The following is a 19,061-nucleotide window of genomic DNA, read 5'->3' as shown; positions in this document are numbered from 1 at the left end:
GGTGAACATTTCAATGGTTTTAATGGTGTCAATATTCCAAGATTTTTTCAGTTTATTTTCTTGATATATCTTAATTATTACTCAGGTTTTAAATGCTTTGCTATTCACGGTATTAAAGTATATGACAAATCAGAATATATAAAGCAATTTTCAAAATGAAATATGTAAGTACGTGCGTAAGTAAACATGCCCTGTTACGTCATAAGCTGTGACATCATCAGCCGGGCTTGGGTAAGGCGCGTAGCCGAAAGGTGTGAACTCTTTTAAATAATCGCCTTCCTTTAAGTCAACCGCCGCCCTTCATATGGAAGTTTTTACATGCCGATAAGTTAATCCACTAAGGATCAGAAGAGGTGGAAGTCTGAGTGGAAAAAAAGGTACACACTGGCTCCATGTCTTTGTAGCTCGAGTCTACTTTCCATCTGGTCTCGAAAGATTGGAAATGGTCCTGCAAAACCTCACTTGGCAGGTTTTGTAAAGTTTTAATTTCAGAGGTTCATATTCTACGAGCAGGTCTGAGATTAATTTCCTTTGGAATGAAATAAACCTTGATATCTTGACTGTAATTCTAGCTTAGAAGGATATGACTGCGCCTTCCCGTGACCCGCAACGCTGTCAGATGGTAATGAGACGCGATTCAAAATACAAGGCCTTTGCTCTCTCACCATGATTGTTTTCAAAGGCCACAGAGATGATTACCAGAGTTGTCAAGAGTGTTTCTTGGTAATCTATCACCAGAACCGTAAAAAGTGCACTTAAAAACCCAAATAAATTTTGAGAGTTGTCGAGTTACTGCACTGGATGAGTCCCGCACCTCCTTGAGCGTACGGTAAAAATGTTGATAAATTAAAAGATTACTTTCTCGTTAGCAGAGCGTAGTTTCGATCTACGGACCTCTGGGTTATGGGCCCAGCACGCTTCCACTGCGCCACTCTGCTGTTGTTGGTGATGTATAGAGCAATTGAGTGTTCCACATCGCCTTCGGCGTATAATAATAAAAAAAAAATTCCTATCGTTAGCAGAGCGTAGTTTCGATCTACGGACCTCTGGGTTATGGGCCCAGCACGCTTCCACTGCGCCACTCTGCTGTTATTTGGAAGTGATTAGAACAGGAGTCTTTCTCATCACCTTGGGTGTATTATTATAATAATAATAATGTTTTTCGTTAGCAGAGCGTAGTTTCGATCTACGGACCTCTGGGTTATGGGCCCAGCACGCTTCCACTGCGCCACTCTGCTTTTCTTTCTCTTGTAGCCGTTAACTATAATAAATTTGTTAAGTGAATTATTGAATATTATGTGTCAATACCGTTTTTAATTAATAAGTAGCATATCAATTGCTGGTGTTGTTTCTTAGGACAGTATCATGGGAGGCCAGAAAGAGTCGAGTCTGAAGCTTCCCTGTGGTCATAGCCTGTCCGATACCCCGATGTTTTAGTTTTCTGTATTGCTCTTCAGGGATAACTAAGGAATTGGAAAAATTTCTGGCTACTAGGTAAATGGATAGACATCTGTAATATTTTTATAGTTGTTGGTGTTCTTTCGATTTTTGGTATTTTTATCTTCTTTTCCAGTGCATCTGATATTTGTATAAATGTTTATTACATCAATGAGGAGAGAAAAACAATACTTAAGTTACCACAGTTTACCATGTACCACAGTTTACCATATGAAGCAGGTTTCCGACACTGCGGTATTGTCACTGGGGGTTCAGTCACATTGGCCTGCAGTCCCCTACATCATTGCATTTATTTCAGTGGCTAGAAAAATGGTTTTAAGATGGAGTAGAAACTATATGAGATTAAGAAAATAACCTTTATGTGTTCAGAATTTACTACATTTTCTTGAAAATATGTTGTTGTAATGTTATGTTGTAATGGTATGTTGTAATGTTGTGCGAGTAAGGGGGTTTAAAAAAATAGAAAAAATGTAGATGAGGATGGTAGGTGGAAATAGATAGGTATATCTCATCCCAAAAGTTGCCACATTTAGGCATGGCTTCTGGGCAGCAGCTTTTCTTATGTTCTTATATTGTTTTTTTTTTTTTTTTTTTTTTTTTTACTGGTGGTGTTATTTTCAGGGAGGGATCTTGTGTAAGTGTGGTGGTGGTGGGAACAAGGTATATATATACGTATGGTTTTATATGTATGTATGTAGTATAGTTATATGTTCCTGATGTTCTCAGAAGGTGGAGTGTCGCCTCCCTGCTCCCTCTGGATGTCAACAATCACACGTGCGCGAGGACCTGAGGGGCGCCGCCTGGCCGAGACTCAGTGAGATTCAGTGACTGAAGGGAGGGCAGCACCGAGGCCCCAGGGAAAGGGAGAGGCAAGATGGGCCGCTCAAGACTTAAGTACAAACCTAAACCAACTGTTGTGACCGATGACTCTGAGGCGAAAAGAGTGAGTGATGGGAAACAGAGAGGGGTTTGAGGTGTGGGTGGTGGTTCTCGTGGCTAATATCGAAGTAACATTAGTGTCTTCATCTGAGGGTTAGGTTAGCTTAGGTTTATGTTCATTTTGTTCTTTGATTTCACTGCTGATCCCTTCATTGTGTACTTCACGACTTGAAAAATTGCCATATTTTCTCCCAGACGTAAACATTGTAAGGAAATTGATAGGTTAAGGTTATTTCCGTAATACCATTGCTTTTAATGTGGGTATTGGGATTAGCTTGGTGCAGCCTTTTAATTACAGTGCCGCCCTTTCTGGTCACGCATTGGTGTTTCCATATTTTATATTAATCTGATGGGATAATATTGAAATACCTTATGTATTATTATCCAATGGCTTCTTCGGTTAAGCTTATATTAACACACTTCTTTAATTTCACTACTTATCCTTTCATTGTGTATATCATGATTTGTTAAAGTGTTATTTTTTACTTTTATTTATTTATTTATTTTTTTCTTCCTCAATAAATAAATAGTCTTGAAATTAGCAGTAGGCAAAGGTTATTGCCATAATCCCTATTTGTTCCCTTAAACTTGTAATGGCTAACTTGGTCAATATTTAGGCTAGTTTCACTCATTCATCAAGTTGATCTCTTTATTCTAAGTCACTTTGAATATGAAGTTTTTGACCATTATCCTGTTTGCCAGTTGTACTTAAAGAGTTTTTTTTTTTTTTTTTTATCTCACATATACAAGGGAAGATACTAATTAAAGTGTGGGTGATTTTTCTTCATTTCAGATTAAAGTAGAGATTGACAGCACAGAGAAGTATGATGAGAGCAATGCTCTGGTGCTGCCATCGGCCAAGCGAGCGACAAAAAAGCTCCGGGACAAGAGTGCAGGACCAGTCAGGCTCCTCTCAAAGAAGAAAAGAAAACATCTGGAGAAAATTGTTGAGCAAAAGGAGAAGAAGGCCAAGGTAAATTTTCTGTTTTATGCAGATGAGGGAGTCTTTTGTTGAGGAGGATGTTGGCAAGCTCAACTTTGGGATCTCTTAGAAGATAGCTGTGTAAGTTTGAATTTACCACAGATATAAAAAGAGGCATTGTGTCCTGTCTTGCTTCATGTTAGCTGGAGATTTACATGCTATATATTGATGAGTCTATAATGAGAAATATATGAAATACCCTGCAGTAAAAAGTGAGAAATGAAATAGAGATTATTAGCTAGCTCAAATTTTGTTAACCCTTTCATTGCAACACAAAACAATTAGCAGTACCAGAAGCAATGCATGAAGTCTCTATAAGGATCTATAAGAAAGTTAGCAATGAAAAAGGATACATTTTGGAACTTTTCCCAGTTCAGAGATTGGATGTGACTATAGAACAGGTAAAGATGTCTCAGAGTGATTGGTAATTAAGGAAAGGTGTACCAAGTGGCAGTCAAAGGGTTAATGGCATAGTATACTCAAGGCAACCAGAAATGCCATGCTAGCCACAACTAAATGTCACTAAGGATGCTCCTGCTGAGATATACTGTGACTAGACTTCCAGTGCTAAGACTCAGACTCTCCCCGCAGCGAGCAGACCTCCTTGCAGCGCTGCAGGAGGTGAAAGCCAAGCCGCAGGACCTGGCCAAGTTGACACAGCTGCAGGAAACCCAGACACTTGGTCGCAAGAAATTCATGGCAAGCGATTTCACATTTATCAACAACAACCAGGAGGAGGAGGAGAGCCAGGAGCCTGGGAGGATGCCAAGTTGTGTCAGGGGAGGGAAGAGGAAGAAGCGGAAAAGACCGCCACAGGAGGAAGAGGAAGATGAGGAAACAGAAGAGGAGGAGAAGCAGCAGCAGCAGTCAGATCCTACAGTGGTTAGGCTTGGGGTGAGGAAAGTGTGGCTTCGTGATGTGTTATGTCATGAGACTGTGTTTGTGTCTGACGTGTTCTATGTTGTTGAAAGCTTGACTTCTTTATCTTTTTATTTGTATTCTTCTTGCCTTATTTATTTATTTAGTTAGTTATTTACCTTTATTTTCGTTATCATTTGTTTCTACATATTAATTTACTACCACTTCATGCCCTGTTGCAGGAAGTGTCCAGCAGCAGTGATGACGAGAGTGATGAGGATGAAGACAAGGCAGAGGAAGAAGAACAAGAAGCACCACAAAAAGAAGAAAAGGAAACAGATGCCAAAGAATCAGTGACGATGGAAAACCAGGAAGACAACAACAAGGCAGATGAAAAGACAGACACAAAAGAGAAAGGAGGATTAGGTAGTGGAGATGGCAAAGAAGGCTCAAGCCACACAGAGGCAACCAAGAAGCCACAGCCAGCCATCTACATGAGTGTGAAGCGGCCAGCAGAGGTGCAGGCAGCAAGACTGAAGCTTCCCATCCTGGCAGAAGAGCAGGCGGTGATGGAGGCAATCAACGAGCAGCCCGTCACAGTCATTGTTGGCACCACAGGCAGCGGGAAGACAACGCAAGTGCCTCAGTTCCTTTATGAGGCCGGATACACCAGGTGAGGACAGGAGGAGAGTTGTGTGGCTTTGTGGGGAAGGTCTTAGTGCAGGCAGGTCAAAGTGTGCTGGGAAGGTGATGGGATGAGTGTCAGGATAGAAATGGGATGGAGGTTAAGGCAGTGATGGTAGATTTGTGTTGAAAATGGGGAGTTAGATTGTGATTATGTTGTGTGTGTGTGTGTGTGTGTGTGTGTGTGTGTGTGTGTGTGTGTGTGTGTGTGTGTGTGTGTTTGTGGGCATGTGTGGTTTCTTAGCCTTTTCTGTACTTGTTAGCAGGTAAGTTAAGAAAAGAAATAAGAAATAAGTGAAGAAATGAAGGTGTGTTTTTTCTGTACTTGTTATCAGGTAAGTAAAGAGGAGAAATAAGGAATATGTAAAGAAGTGCAAGTGCCACCAGTCTATTTTGATGTCTTCTCTCATTCTTACATCCTCTGATATGCTGTTAATAATCTGCAACAACCTATATTTGTCCCCACTGTGTTTTTGCATATTCCCTCAGCCATTATTTTAGAATCCATCACTCGTCAGGCCTCATAAGGGGACTTTCAGCAAATCAGATGACTTATGGAAGAGAAAAACATGAAATACAGGTAGATAAATTAGATGCACTTTCCTAACTCCACTTACTCCTTGCTTCTCTTCTTTACTCATCTGCTAACACAGAAGAAAACACTAAATGGACTCCATCCTAATCACACTGACAGATGCAAAAGGAAACACTAAGTTAAATAGAAAAGACTGAGTAACATTACTTCTTATTATGACTGTATTTCCCTGTTTCCTGCACCTCCATCCTACTCTTGCAGTGGAGGCCGAATGATTGGAATAACTGAGCCAAGGAGGGTGGCCGCCATCTCCATGTCGAAGCGGGTGGGGCAGGAGATGAGTCTCTCGCCCCGCCAGGTGTCCTACCAGATCAGGTTTGAGGGCAACGTCACCCCAGACACCTGCATTAAGTTCATGACTGACGGAGTGCTGCTGAAGGAGATACAGCTGGTGGGAGTCTATTTGTTTATTTACTTTTTTTTTCCTTTCCTTCTCTTTTTTTTTATTTTCCATTTATGACTGGTGGGTGATTTATTTTGCTTTTCTTCCTTTCTGCTCTTTTAGCTTTTTTTTTCTTGTCTTTTTTTTATACTTCATTTTGTAGCAGGTTGGTGGTTTGTTTAGCTTCTTTATCTTTTCCTCTTTCTCTCTCTTTTTCACTTGGTGCTTCATTTCTCCTTGTCATTCATTCTCACTGTTTCTCCTTTCCTTCCATCCTTCTCCCTTTTTTTTTTTTTTTTTTGCCTCTCCTTATAGTGTTTGTTTATGAAGGTTCAGGAATTGACTTGTTGTTTGTTAGTTGAGCTTGTCTCCTTTCATAATATGTAATGGTGTTTATATGATTCTGATTGTCTGTTGAATTTTATCCTTTTTTCTTCACCCTACTACCATTTTTCCTTCCCCCTTGCTTTATCCCACCTGACATCCAATTTTCATCCCTTTTACTTTTCCCCATCCCACCATAAATTTTTCTCACCCTTTCATCACTATTTACCTATCTCTTCCCTACCTAACCACTTTCCCATCCACCCTTTCTTTCCTTCACGTATTCCCCTTACTTTTATCTCTCCACCACAATTTTGCCTCCACCTTCCTTTTTCTCTGTCTCTCTGTCTCTCTCTCTCTCTCTCTTATCACCACATTTCTTCCCCATCTTTTTCCTACCCAACCACTACCTTTTCTTTCCTACTCCCTACCACTCTTACTTTTCCTTCAAACCATAATTTATCCTCCCACTCTTTTATCCTCCTTATTACCATCCCTTTCTGTCCTCTTCCTTTTTTCTTTCAACCCTACTACTTTTCTCCCACCTTCTCTTCCTCCATACTTTACCAACCCTACCATCACCACCACCACCACCACCACCACCACCAACAACAACAACAACAACAACAACAACAACAACAACAACAACAGCTCCATTTCTTTCCTCCCCAAACAGGACCCAACACTGAAGAAGTACTCAGTCATCATCATTGACGAGGCGCACGAACGCAGCGTCTTCTCGGACATCCTGATTGGCATTCTGTCACGCATCCTTCCCCGGCGGCAGGCAAGGGGCAACCCACTCAAGCTGATCATCATGTCTGCTACACTCAAGGTGGAGGACTTCACTCTCAACCCTCGCCTCTTCAAGGAACCCAAGCCTCCTGTCATCAAGGTAGAATGTGGGAGGAAGTTTATCTGTAAGTGTGTGTGTAAGTGATTGTATGTATGTATATAAGTTTATCTGTGAAGGATAGTATGGGGTTTATCACTGAGGATGATGGTATGGTTAGAAAAATGTGTTGGTGTAGCAGGATGATCCACGAGTCTGTCCCTCTCCATCAGGGGCTGACGGGGCTAAGAGTGTGAATGTTGTGTGTGTGATTGAGTGTGTGGTGCTTTATCTGGGCCATCTAGTGAGATTGTCAGCCTAGTGTATAGGTAAATTGACACACAGAAATAATAGAGGAGTGTAGCATGTTAATTTGTCCTTTCTTGGCTGGTGTTATTGACAAAAAGTGTTTAAAAGTTTAAGATGGTTGAGGAAAAATTGTCAAAGTAAAGGGTTAACACAAAAAAAGTATGAATGGACACAGAAAGAAAATAAAAATACTGTGTTAATTTTGTTGTATATTTGGCTGCTATTAAAGGCAGTAGTGTTATGATGGATGTCTAAAAGCTAAAAATTATTATTGGAAAAACTGTAATTATGAAAGGTTAACCATGATATGAGACAACTTGGTGACTAGGATGGGTGCCTGAAATTTAAAGACAATTATATGAAAAACTGTACAGCACTGAAAGCTTAAGCATCATAGCATACAATTCTCAGGTAACTCAATGAATGAACTACACATGACAGTAGTGCCAGGATTATAAAACTTGAACATTACAACCGAAAAAATTGTCTCGGCAAAAGCATTAACCATCACAGCAGACAACTCGGTAACTCAGCATAAACACACATTCCTACCATTCCCCACAGGTGGAGTCGCGCATGTTTGACGTCACAATCCACTACAACAAGCGTACCGTGGATGACTATGTTGGGGAGGCGTACAAGAAGACCTGCAAGATCCACCGCCAGCTGCCTGAAGGAGGGATACTGGTGTTCCTGACAGGTGAGGCAAGAGTGATGGGAGGGAGGGAAGGGAGAGTAAGAAGAGGGGATGTGGTTGAGGGAAAGGGAGGGTAGTGTAAGAAGAGGGAAGAAAGAGAGAATGATAATGTTTGAGGGAAAGGGAAGGAGGAGGAAAGGAAGGATAGTGTAAGAATAGGGAAAGGAGAGGATGGTGATTAAGGTTAAAGAGAAGAGATTATGAGATGAAATACAGAAGAGAGAGAGAGAGAGAGAGAGAAACATTTATACTCCACATTTTCATTTCACTACTACAGCTAACAACTCTTTTCTTCTCTTAAGGTCAGCAAGAGGTCAACACGCTAGTCAGGAAGCTGCGCGCAATCTTCCCCATGCCAAGACAGGACGGGAAGGAGGCAGGGAAAGCTGTGCCCAATGTCAGTGGCTACCGGAGGAAGAAGGAGGAACGCAAGGCCCAGCGCAAGACAGCAAAGGAAGGATCCACACAGAAGATCATCCTTCCTGAAGTGAAGTTGGAGAAGTAAGTGTTTGTTGAGAGGATCTGAGAGGATCTACTGAAGACTTGGCAAGTGTAAGACAATATATATATATATATATATATATATATATATATATATATATATATATATATATATATATATATATATATATATATATATATATATATATATATATATATATATATATATATATATATATATATATATATATATATATATTTTTTTTTTTTTTTTTTTTTTTTTTTTTTTTTTTTCTCTGTCTCTATGCATTTTTCTTTCTTGTTTATTTTTTGGGGCTTCTTGTTCACCATATACTTTTCTTTGTCATCATGCCGTCCACCTTTCCTCTCAGTCTCATATGGTTTCTTTCCTCTGTCTTTTTTCTTGTTCACCCTGTATTTTCCATATTATCTTCACCTTTCCTCTCAGTCTCAGTTTTTTTTCCTATTTTTAAGTGTCTTCTTTCTTTCCCCTTCTGCTTGTCTTGAACCTAGAACTGCCATGGCTTCTCCTCAAGCTTAATAAGACTGTTTGCTGCAGGTTTATAGCATAATTTCAAAGGACACAACCAGCAACAAAAGGGATTACCCAGATATCTCAAACCATCACGTACCAATAAGTTATTTTTGCCCAGTAAAATCATCGAGGGTTACTCAGATGTAATAGCAAGTGTTATATGGCACCATCTACTCTTCTGCCTGGGCCTTTTGCAACTTTAGAGCATAATTTTGAAAGGACACAACCAACAGGAAAAGGAACTACCCAGAAATCTCAAATCATCAATTACCAGCAGGTTAAAATTGATTAGTAAGATTTGTATTGTCATTAGCAGTCAAAGGATTCATCACTACTGGTCTTCTTATTGAGTACCTCCTGCACCTCCCAGCTTTGTGTCTGCCCTTCCTGATGACGGTGAGGGGGAGCTGGATGAGGGAGGGACAGAGCTGGAGGACCGAGGGATCACCGACCACGGGGACTCGGATCTCGACCTTGATGGGGATGAGGAGGAGGAGGAGAACGGACCAAGAGGGAATGAGCAGCCTCTGTGGGTGTTGCCGCTGTACTCCCTCCTCCCTCCTGAGAAGCAGCAGCTGGTAAGTGTGTGTGGTGTCTCAGCAACCTGTACCCTGAAATGCTCTGGGCTCTCATAAGGGCTGTGTTCAAAGGCCACAGAAATGGTTAGTCAGGTTCTTGTGGTTGTTTTTCTCATTAGTGAAATGGAATCCTTTTTAAACTATCACAGAAATCCTACAAATGCTCTCAAACACTCCAGTAACTTTCACTATTTCTTGTTTGAATTAGTTAAAGTAAGATGCTGAAACATTTGTGAGGACAGGTTGATTATGTGGAAGAAGAAACAAAAGCTGTAATTAATGGTACAGGTCAAGCATTGCTAATCCAGCAGTTACTGATCCGGTCCCATCGCTAATTCAACACAAATCTTGGCTAGTGTAATTTCAAATTTCTCGGGTCACTGCACCAACCTGCTGCTGCTACTGTTTGTTGGCACACTAAATGTCTCAGTCATACCAAATTAGTGATGGGTGACTTGTATAAGTTTAAGATTTTATTGGCCTTACTTAGCTCCCTTTTATAATTTGCTTTATTTCTTATCCACACTGACCAGAAGAAAGCTGACAGTGCAATTGAATGTCAGAAATAAAACCTCAGACTTAATATTTACTACATCTAAGTGATTAATTCTTAAAAATCCTTGTGTCTTTAGTCATAGTCTCTGAATGAATAGTTCTTAAAATTGCTGACTTTAATCCATAACTTTTCCTTCCTTTTGCCAGGTGTTCCAGCCGCCACCGGAGGGGACGCGGCTGTGTGTGGTGGCAACCAATGTGGCAGAGACGTCGCTCACTATCCCCAGTGTGAAATATGTGGTGGACAGTGGCCGGGTGAAAGAAAAGGTGTGTTGTGTATGACCTGCTGCCTTCTTTCTCTCATGCAACCAACTAATGACATTTTTTTTTATTTCTTTTGTGTTTTTCCTCTCCAGCTTAATTTTTTATCCTTGTTTGTATTCGTATGTCCTCAGTGTGAAGGAGAGGGTGTGTCATGCCTCGCCACCTGCTGTCCTCTTTCTTACAATTAACTAATAACTTTTTTTTTTATTTTTTTGTGTTTTATTGCCTCAACAGTTTATTTTCATCCTCTTCTGTATTTGTAAGGTGAATTCTCCCTCAGTTCTCAATATTAAGGAAATGGTTTGTTATGCTTCACTTCTTACTGTCCTTTTTGTCCCACTAACTAATAACATTTACTTTCCATTTTTGTGTGTGTGAATTTCTTTGTCAGTTTTTCTGTTTCTGCTCTCTCTCTCTCTCTCTCTCTCTCTCTCTCTCTCTCTCTCTCTCTCTCTCTCTCTCTCTCTCTCTCTCTCTCTCTCTCTCTCTCTCTCTCTCTCTCTCTCTATCATCATCATCATCATCATCATCATCATCATCATCATCATCTGCCTTAAGTTGAATTCTTTCTCAGTCCACATTCATTCATTTGTTTACCATGTTGTGTGTGTGCAGGTGTACGACAAGGTGACGGGGGTGTCCATGTTTCACGTCACCTGGACCTCCCAGGCATCAGCCAATCAGAGGGCAGGGCGTGCCGGCAGGACAGCGCCGGGCCACTGCTACCCCGCCTCTATTCCTCTGCCGTGTTCAATGATGAGTTCCTGAAGTTCTCCATCGCCGAGATCCAACAGCGGCCCATCGATGACTTGGTGCTGGTGATGAAAGCCATGAACCTCCCCGTCATCAACTTCCCCTTCCCCACACCCCCAGATAGCCTGCAGGTGGGCTGTGCAGTCTTTCCCACCAACAGATTATTTTAAGATTTGTGATGAAGAAAATGTAAATATACAGAATAGAAATGTGAAAAATTCTAAACATGAAATTATGAATGCAGAAATTGAAAAGGAAAGAATTCAAGATGTAAAAATTTGAAATGGAGGCACTGTAAATATAAATGTTTATAAAAGTAAATAGGAAATAACTTGTATTAGATACTTGGTACATCGTGATTTTGTCCATGTTTGTGTGTCGCTGTGGCTGTGGTGCCAAACTCTTCCTCCATCCTGCAGGTGAGACATGCTGTGAGGCGGCTGTTGACACTGGGAGCCCTGCACAAAGTGCCTGACCCAACAGAAAAATCAATCCAGGACAAGAAGAGGATGAAGACTGAGAAAGCCAAAGGTATATTCACTGTTTGTGTGAATGCTCCTGCTGCTCCATAGCTGTGGAAGTTTGCCTTAACATTCAGCTAGTTTCTGAACCACAACCTTGCCACACTCGCACTAAAGCGATTATGCCTATTTAGTTGTCTTTTATTTTTATTTTTATTTTTATTTATTTATTTATATATATATTTATTTATTTATTTATTAATTTATATTATTTGTTTATTTTTCTCTCTCTCAAAGATCCCCTCTTTTGCAAAGACTACTTGGGAAAACATTTTACTGGTGCATTAGACTCAATGTAAGCTAGAAAGAACCCTGTCTTATTTGTCAGTAGGTCTGGTACTTTTACATTAAACAGATCTAAATTCATCTCCCCCACAGACCTGAGTCGCATCACCTCCCTGGGCAAGGCGATGGCTGCTTTCCCCCTGGCGCCACGCTATGGCAAGATGCTGGCCCTCAGCCACCAACACAACCTGCTGCCCTACACGGTGGCCCTGGTGGCAGCCCTCACTGTGCCAGAGGTCCTCACAGAGACCCCACTGGATGTTAAGGAGTCTGTTGATGGTGAGGCAGTGGTAATGAAGGAGTGAGGCAGTGGAGGTGAAGTAGCTAAGCAGTTTACTAAGCTCAAAGGGATTTGGGACATGTAATCTTTTGTCCAATGTGCGCGACTGATCCCTGCAAAGTAAGGGCAGGAGTACTTTTCCTTCTCTGTTGGGGGCTGAGGGGCTAAGGGAGTGGTGTGAGTGAGTGTGAATGTGAAAGTTGTGTGCTTTGTCTTTGCTAGCCCTCTTTTTGGGGGAGACAGCCTTGGTATACATATGCATGATGCTGTAATCTTTAATATTTCTGTCTTTACATAGTTTTTCTTTACTTTTAAATGTCATTATGTTAGCCTTTACTTTTCACACTCTATGTTTCCCAAACCATTGTAATCTTTGCTAATTGAAGTGATTTTCCTCATAAAAATTTGTATACATAATGAATTATTGATGAGAACTTAATTTTATCCTCCACATTTCATTCCTTTACTATCTCATTCCCTTTTCTCTCAGAGTTATGGTAATGTTTTCTAATCAAAGTAATTTTCCTCTTTAAAAACTGCATACATAAGGAATTATTGATGAGAACTTAATTCCTTTCTCTGATCTCACTTCCTTTACCTCATCCATCTCATTCCCTTATCTCCACCATCTCACTCCCTTCTCCAGACTTACGGAAGCGGTGGCGTGCAGTGCGGCTGTCCTGGGCAGGACCCGGCCAGGCACAGCTGCTGGGTGATGCCATGGTGCTCTTGAGGGCAGTGGGAGCAGCTGAGCATGAGAGGAGCAACAGAACCTGGTGTGAGAAGAATGGGCTGAGGTGAGACTAGGGTGAAGGCTGGTAGTGGGTGATAGGGGGTAGGGACTAAGGGGGACTGGTTATGTTAGGGTGATAGAAGGGTGGGGTATCTTATGGGTGAACTGAAGATAGGGTTAGCTGTCAGGGATGTGATTGGAGATGTAAGGTTAGGTTGAGCCTTGGCATGGGATAAGAAATAAGCCATGCAAGAAATTTACTTATTCTCTCTCTCTCTCTCTCTCTCTCTCTCTCTCTCTCTCTCTCTCTCTCTCTCTCTCTCTCTCTCTCTCTCTCTCTCTCTCTCTCTCTCTCTCTCTCTCTCTCTCTCTCTGTCTCTCTGTCTCTCTCTCTCTCTCTGTCTCTCTCTCTCTGTCTCTCTCTGTCTCTCTCTCTCTGTCTCTCTCTCTCTCTCTCTCTCTCTCTCTCTCTCTCTCTCTCTCTCTCTCTCTCTCTCTCTCTCTCTCTCTCTCTCTCTCTCTCTCTCTCTCTCTCTCTCTCTCTCTCTCTCTCTCTCTCTCTCTCTCTCTCTCTCTCTCTCTCTCTCTCTCTCTCTCTCTCTCTCTCTCTCTCTCTCTCTCTCTCTCTCTCTCTCACACACACACACACACACACACACACACACACACACACACACACACACACACACACACACACACACACACACACACACACACACACTCTTTCATTCATCTTTTTGGTGTATCTTTATTGTCTATATACTTAAAAAGATAGTGTAGCAGGAAGTCACCAAATATAGGAATGTTTTACCCCTCTCATGGTCTTGTCCTGCTCCACACTGCATCTCTCTCTCTCTCTCTTCTACAGACACAAGGCAGTGGTGGAGATACGCAAGTTACGTCGTCAGCTGACCAATGAGATCAACCTTATCATCCCTTCCTGTGACCTCCTCCTTGACCCCGACATGGCACCCCCCAGTGAGGAGCAGGTCAGTTGAGGCTCACCCATTTCGGGAGAACTTCAGGATTTATTTGTTTATTTATTTATTTATTTATTTTTTTATTTTTTTTTATTTATTTATTTATTTTTTATCGTTAATGATATGGCACCTGTTGTTTATTAATGTTTTCACTACTATATGATGTATTTCCTTAATCACGAACAACTATGATGCTAAAAATTGGATAATCTACTCATTTCATGCCATTACCTTTCTTATTGGTGCTTTAAAGATTTTAACACTGTACCTTAAGCATTGTTACATAATGCAGTGAAAGGTTTAAATTGTAGCAGTAGTCATAAGACTGATGGTACCCTAGTTGGCTCTAGTAATCTCTTCTTTCTTCCTATTCCAACATCCTCCCTTTTTGACATCACCCCTGCCAGAACTCCACTCTTCACTCCTGTTTTTCTTCACAGATTTATTTCAGTTAGTCAAGGAGGGATGTGAAAAAACCTCAGTCATGGAAAGTATGCAGCAGATAATTGCAATTTATTTTAAAAGTTGTTAATTATGGGGTTTTTTTTTTAATATATGTTACTGTACAGGTTTACTTTTACCATTTTTAGTTTTCACTTCTACTCTTATTAGACCGGTAATTTTATCTTTACTTTTATCCCCACTCCTTTTTTTTTCTCTTTTTTCTTAATCATTATTTACATTACCACTGTGCATCTCCATCTTAGACCAGGCTGCTTTATTTTTACTTTCACTCTATATCCTTACCTTGACTTTTACCTTTCATCTCACTCATCATTACCATCACCACCATCTCTCCCCGCCCCAGGCCAGGCTGCTCCGCCAGATAGTGCTGGCCGGGACGGTGGACCACGTGGCTCGCCGGGTGGACGACCACGAGCTCAAGACTCCCGAGGATAAGGTGAAGTGGAGGCACGCTTACAGGTGAGTGTTCTGCGGGCAGGGAGGCTCATGCAGGGTTCATGCAGCTGTTTGTCTGTGTTTGCTGCTGGTATTCATTGGTCTTCATTGTAGTGGGTGGTGATTATATGTATTTGTGTGTGTGTGTGTGTGTGTGTGTGTGTGTGTGTGTGTGGGTGTGTCTTTTCCTCAGGGCTTGTAGTGGATTTGTTCAGTTATTTACGGAGTGTTCCTACCATTTTTCATTCTTATTTGTGTTATAATAGGTGAGGGTGATGTGTTTGTGTGTGTGTGTGTATCTGTATATGATATGTATGTATCTATCTATCTATCTATCTATCTATCTATCTATCTATCTATCTATCTATCTATCTGACTGTCTATCTATCAATCAGTCTATCTATTTGTGTGTGTGTCTCCCTCAGAACTCAGGAGATGGAGGAGCCTGTGTTCCTGTCCTCGTCGTCAGTGCTGTACAGGGAGATGCCCAAGTGGGTGGTGTACCAGGATGTGTACCAGACCCACAAGATGTTCATGAGAAGTAAGCAGCATGTGTCTCTGCCTGTCTCTGTCTCTCTCTCTGTCTTTGTCTGTCTCTCTGTCTCTGTCTGTCTCTCTGTCTCTGTCTCTGTCTCTGTCTCTGTCTCTGTCTCTGTCTGTCTCTCTGTCTCTGTCTCTGTCTGTCTCTCTGTCTCTGTCTCTGTCTCTGTCTCTCTCTCTCTCTCTGTCTCTGTCTGTCTCTCTCTCTCTCTCTCTCTCTCTCTCTCTCTCTCTCTCTCTCTCTCTCTCTCTCTCTCTCTCTCTCTCTCTCTCTCTCTCTCTCTCTCTCTCTCTCTCTCTCTCTCTCTCTCTCTCTCTCTCTCTCTCTCTCTCTCTCTCTCTCTCTCTCTCTCTCTCTCTCTCTCTCTCTCTCTCTCTCTCTCTCTCTCTCTCTCTCTCTCTCTCTCTCTCTCTCTCTCTCTCTCTCTCTCTCTCTCTCTCTCTCTCTCTCTCTCTCTCTCTCTCTCTCTCTCTCTCTCTCTCTCTCTCTCTCTCTCTCTCTCTCTCTCTCTCTCTCTCTCTCTCTCTCTCTCTCTCTCTCTCTCTCTCTCTCTCTCTCTCTCTCTCTCTCTCTCTCTCTCTCTCTCTCTCTCTCTCTCTCTCTCTCTCTCTCTCTCTCTCTCTCTCTCTCTCTCTCTCTCTCTCTCTCTCTCTCTCTCTCTCTCTCTCTCTCTCTCTCTCTCTCTCTCTCTCTCTCTCTCTCTCTCTCTCTCTCTCTCTCTCTCTCTCTCTCTCTCTCTCTCTCTCTCTCTCTCTCTCTCTCTCTCTCTCTCATCCTATATGTGAAGCTGGCAACCCATCACCAGCCAATCACCAAATCACCTTCTCCCATCACCAACCAGACACCAGGTCACCTTCTCCCATCACCAGCTTATTCCCAATGCATTACCTATCACCAGTCCATCACAAACACATCCTCTCCCATCATTAGCCTATCATCAACGCATCATCTCCCATCACAAGCTAATCACCAAGTCACCTTTTCCACTCACTAACCCATCACCTCCAGTCACCAACCCATCCCCACCTCATTACTGTCTTCCTTGCATCCAGACGTGACAGCCATCGAGGATGAGTGGCTGGCAGTGTTTGCTCCGTCTCTCTGCACATTCTCCCCGCCTCTGGAGAAGCCCGAGCCTCGCTATGACTCAGACAGGGACGCCATCCTCTGCCACTGCACTGCCACCTATGGTACTGGGGAACAGTTGTTTATGGCTGTAGTAAGAGTAATAATAATGACTTCACTTACCCAAGAGATATTGAAAGCTTTATATAATTAGTCTATATACCATTTACTTGGGGCTATAGTAAGAGTAATAATGATAATAACTTCACTTTGCCCAGGGATATAAGCAACTTAATACGATCTCACTATCTATATACCAGACCAGCAATCCTACATAGGGTGACCTAGACAGAGCACCACACATTCACACACACATCATTAATGCTTTTATCCCTGTCATCCTCTGGTGAAAAGAGGTAGTCTCGTGGACCACCCTACTACATTTCAAGAATTTAGGCATAACACAGCTGGCCACATACTTCCACACACTCAATACAACAAGATTTAATAAAAAAATGAACATAATAATAACTAGAAATCCCTCTTTTTCCAAAATGTACAGGTCCTGCTGGGTGGGTGATACCACAGGTGGAGGTGGAGTACCCCATAGGGAGGGAAATATTCCGGTGGGTGGCTTACTTCTTCCTCCTGGGTCACCTGTGTCCCGTCCTCATCCCCTTTGTGCAGCACCTGAATGAGCCAAGGACACTTGTCAGCCCAGTGGCCCTCAGGTAGGTGACTAAGAAAGAATAGGAGGGATAAGTTGTTGGTGCTCTGAAGTGGCTGAGAGTGGAAGGGCTAAATTATTGGTGCTTTAAAGTGGCTAAGAGTATTAGGGATGAGTTGCTGGTGCTCTCAAGTGGCTGAAAGTAGAAGAATTTAAGTTATCAGTACTCTCAGGTTGCTCAAAGTAGAAGGATTTAAGTTATCACTGGTCTCAAGTGGCTCAAAGTAGAAGGAATAAGTTAATGGTGCTCTGAAAGGCTATCTGAACCTTTTAAGTACTTGGAACAATGAGAACTCTTTTGATGTTAATTTTATGCATAGCTCTTGGGAGGCAAGTGTTAGTCATCATCAGGCACCAGGTATTTGTGGTACTCTTCAGCTCACTTCATGGTAGTATTTTTGGTAGGAGAGATGGTGCTTGTTTTATAACTCAAGCCAGCACCTTATGATCCTGTTGTTGCAGTGTTAATAACTCACTCATTGTTGTCTTGTTAGTATAGTCACTTACGGCAGTTGTTGTTTTTTTCTGGTGGGAGAGGAAGTGCTTATCATAATCTGAGCCAACACCTTATGATCCTGTTGTTCATTGTTCATTGTATCTTCTCAAAAATTCAAATTCAAATTCAAAATATTTTTTGGCCATATAGGTGTGTACAATGGTAAAGAATGTTACAATAAGAATTTACAGAATCTTGTTTGGAAAGTCACTCCTGTCAAGCTGATGGAAGACCCCTTATCTGTCCTCCTCAAGGTTCCGCAAGGAGAGGGAGAGTCTGCTGCAGGCACTCATGAGTCGAGGCGCCACCAGCCTTGCCAGATTGAAAGACATCTGGGCCGCTGAACCAAAGTGTTAGTTTCCATTTTGTGTTTGTTGTTGACGTGATGATTTAGCTTAAAGATGATAATGCTTGTGTGGAAACTGATAAAACTGTAACTAAGCTCATAATAGTTTTAGAATATTGACAGTGTATTGTAGATTACCTGTGTGGCTGATTTTGGACAGACTTTCCCACCACTTGTACTAATTGAGTCTCCCTAATCTGTTTATCATCTATGTAGATACCAGGTTGGCAATTCCACACAGGGTGGCCCAGATGAGGTATCAAACACACACACACACACACACACACACACACTCACACACACACACACACACACACACACACACACACACACACACATCAGTCACACACTTATCATAGTTACTTTGAAATATCAGTTGTAATTACATATGATAAACAATGCACCTTTACCAACAGACTTGCTGGCAGAGTACACACAGTGGCTACAGGACAAGGAGCTGAAGCCTGAGGTAGCAAGGACTGTGGCCTCCCCTCGGGCAGACTGCAGAAGCTGAGTGGAGCTGATCCTGCTGTGACATAGGGGACACCACTCAGCACTGTCACTAGTGTGGACTCCGCATTGCTCAGTAATTCCACTGCAACGTCATCAGTCACGTATATTTCAGTGGGTGTGTTTGCTCTTCACCCGGTCAACTTGTGTATATATTTGTTTTATAAATGTTGCACATAATAAGTATTGCCAAATGTCTGTTTTTATATTAAATTATTGACTGAATTTCTTTGTTTTTCTTCAGTACTGTTTTCAGGGCGGAACAAGTTGAGACAGCTTGTGTGAATGTGAGAACGTGAGGTGTAGTGCTGGTGTGGTTTTTTATGGGTTTCATGGTGAATATTTATTTTTACGTTGTACATGAGTCTGCAGCTTCCATTGTGCATGTTGTGCAGAGTGTGTGGATGTGTGTGTGAGTGTGTGGACGTTTGATGCAAGTGACTAGATGATGAATAAGTATAAAACAAATC

The 19,061-nt window shown here is 41.8% G+C and overlaps 1 protein-coding gene across 1 annotated transcript; it reads left to right on the top strand.

Annotated features, from left to right (window-relative positions):
• The first annotated feature begins 2,034 nt into the window (after positions 1 to 2,034).
• LOC135103812 (probable ATP-dependent RNA helicase DHX37) lies at positions 2,035 to 18,816 on the top strand. Its single transcript, XM_064010608.1, is given in 22 exon segments — positions 2,035 to 2,401; positions 3,191 to 3,370; positions 3,971 to 4,273; positions 4,480 to 4,910; positions 5,718 to 5,907; positions 6,899 to 7,117; positions 7,928 to 8,063; positions 8,363 to 8,561; positions 9,428 to 9,635; positions 10,338 to 10,457; positions 11,070 to 11,180; positions 11,183 to 11,338; positions 11,627 to 11,738; positions 12,107 to 12,292; positions 12,940 to 13,090; positions 13,895 to 14,015; positions 14,815 to 14,930; positions 15,332 to 15,447; positions 16,500 to 16,637; positions 17,075 to 17,243; positions 17,990 to 18,087; positions 18,498 to 18,816. Coding segments are annotated over 22 exon segments (3,627 nt in total). The 5' UTR covers positions 2,035 to 2,332; the 3' UTR covers positions 18,596 to 18,816.
• Positions 18,817 to 19,061: the final 245 nt, after the last annotated feature.

Source organism: Scylla paramamosain, chromosome 9 (assembly GCF_035594125.1).
Source record: "Scylla paramamosain isolate STU-SP2022 chromosome 9, ASM3559412v1, whole genome shotgun sequence".
NCBI classification, from domain to species: domain Eukaryota; kingdom Metazoa; phylum Arthropoda; class Malacostraca; order Decapoda; family Portunidae; genus Scylla; species Scylla paramamosain.
The sequence above is the reverse complement of the archived record's forward strand: the minus strand, read 5'-3'. Positions and strand labels throughout refer to the sequence as shown.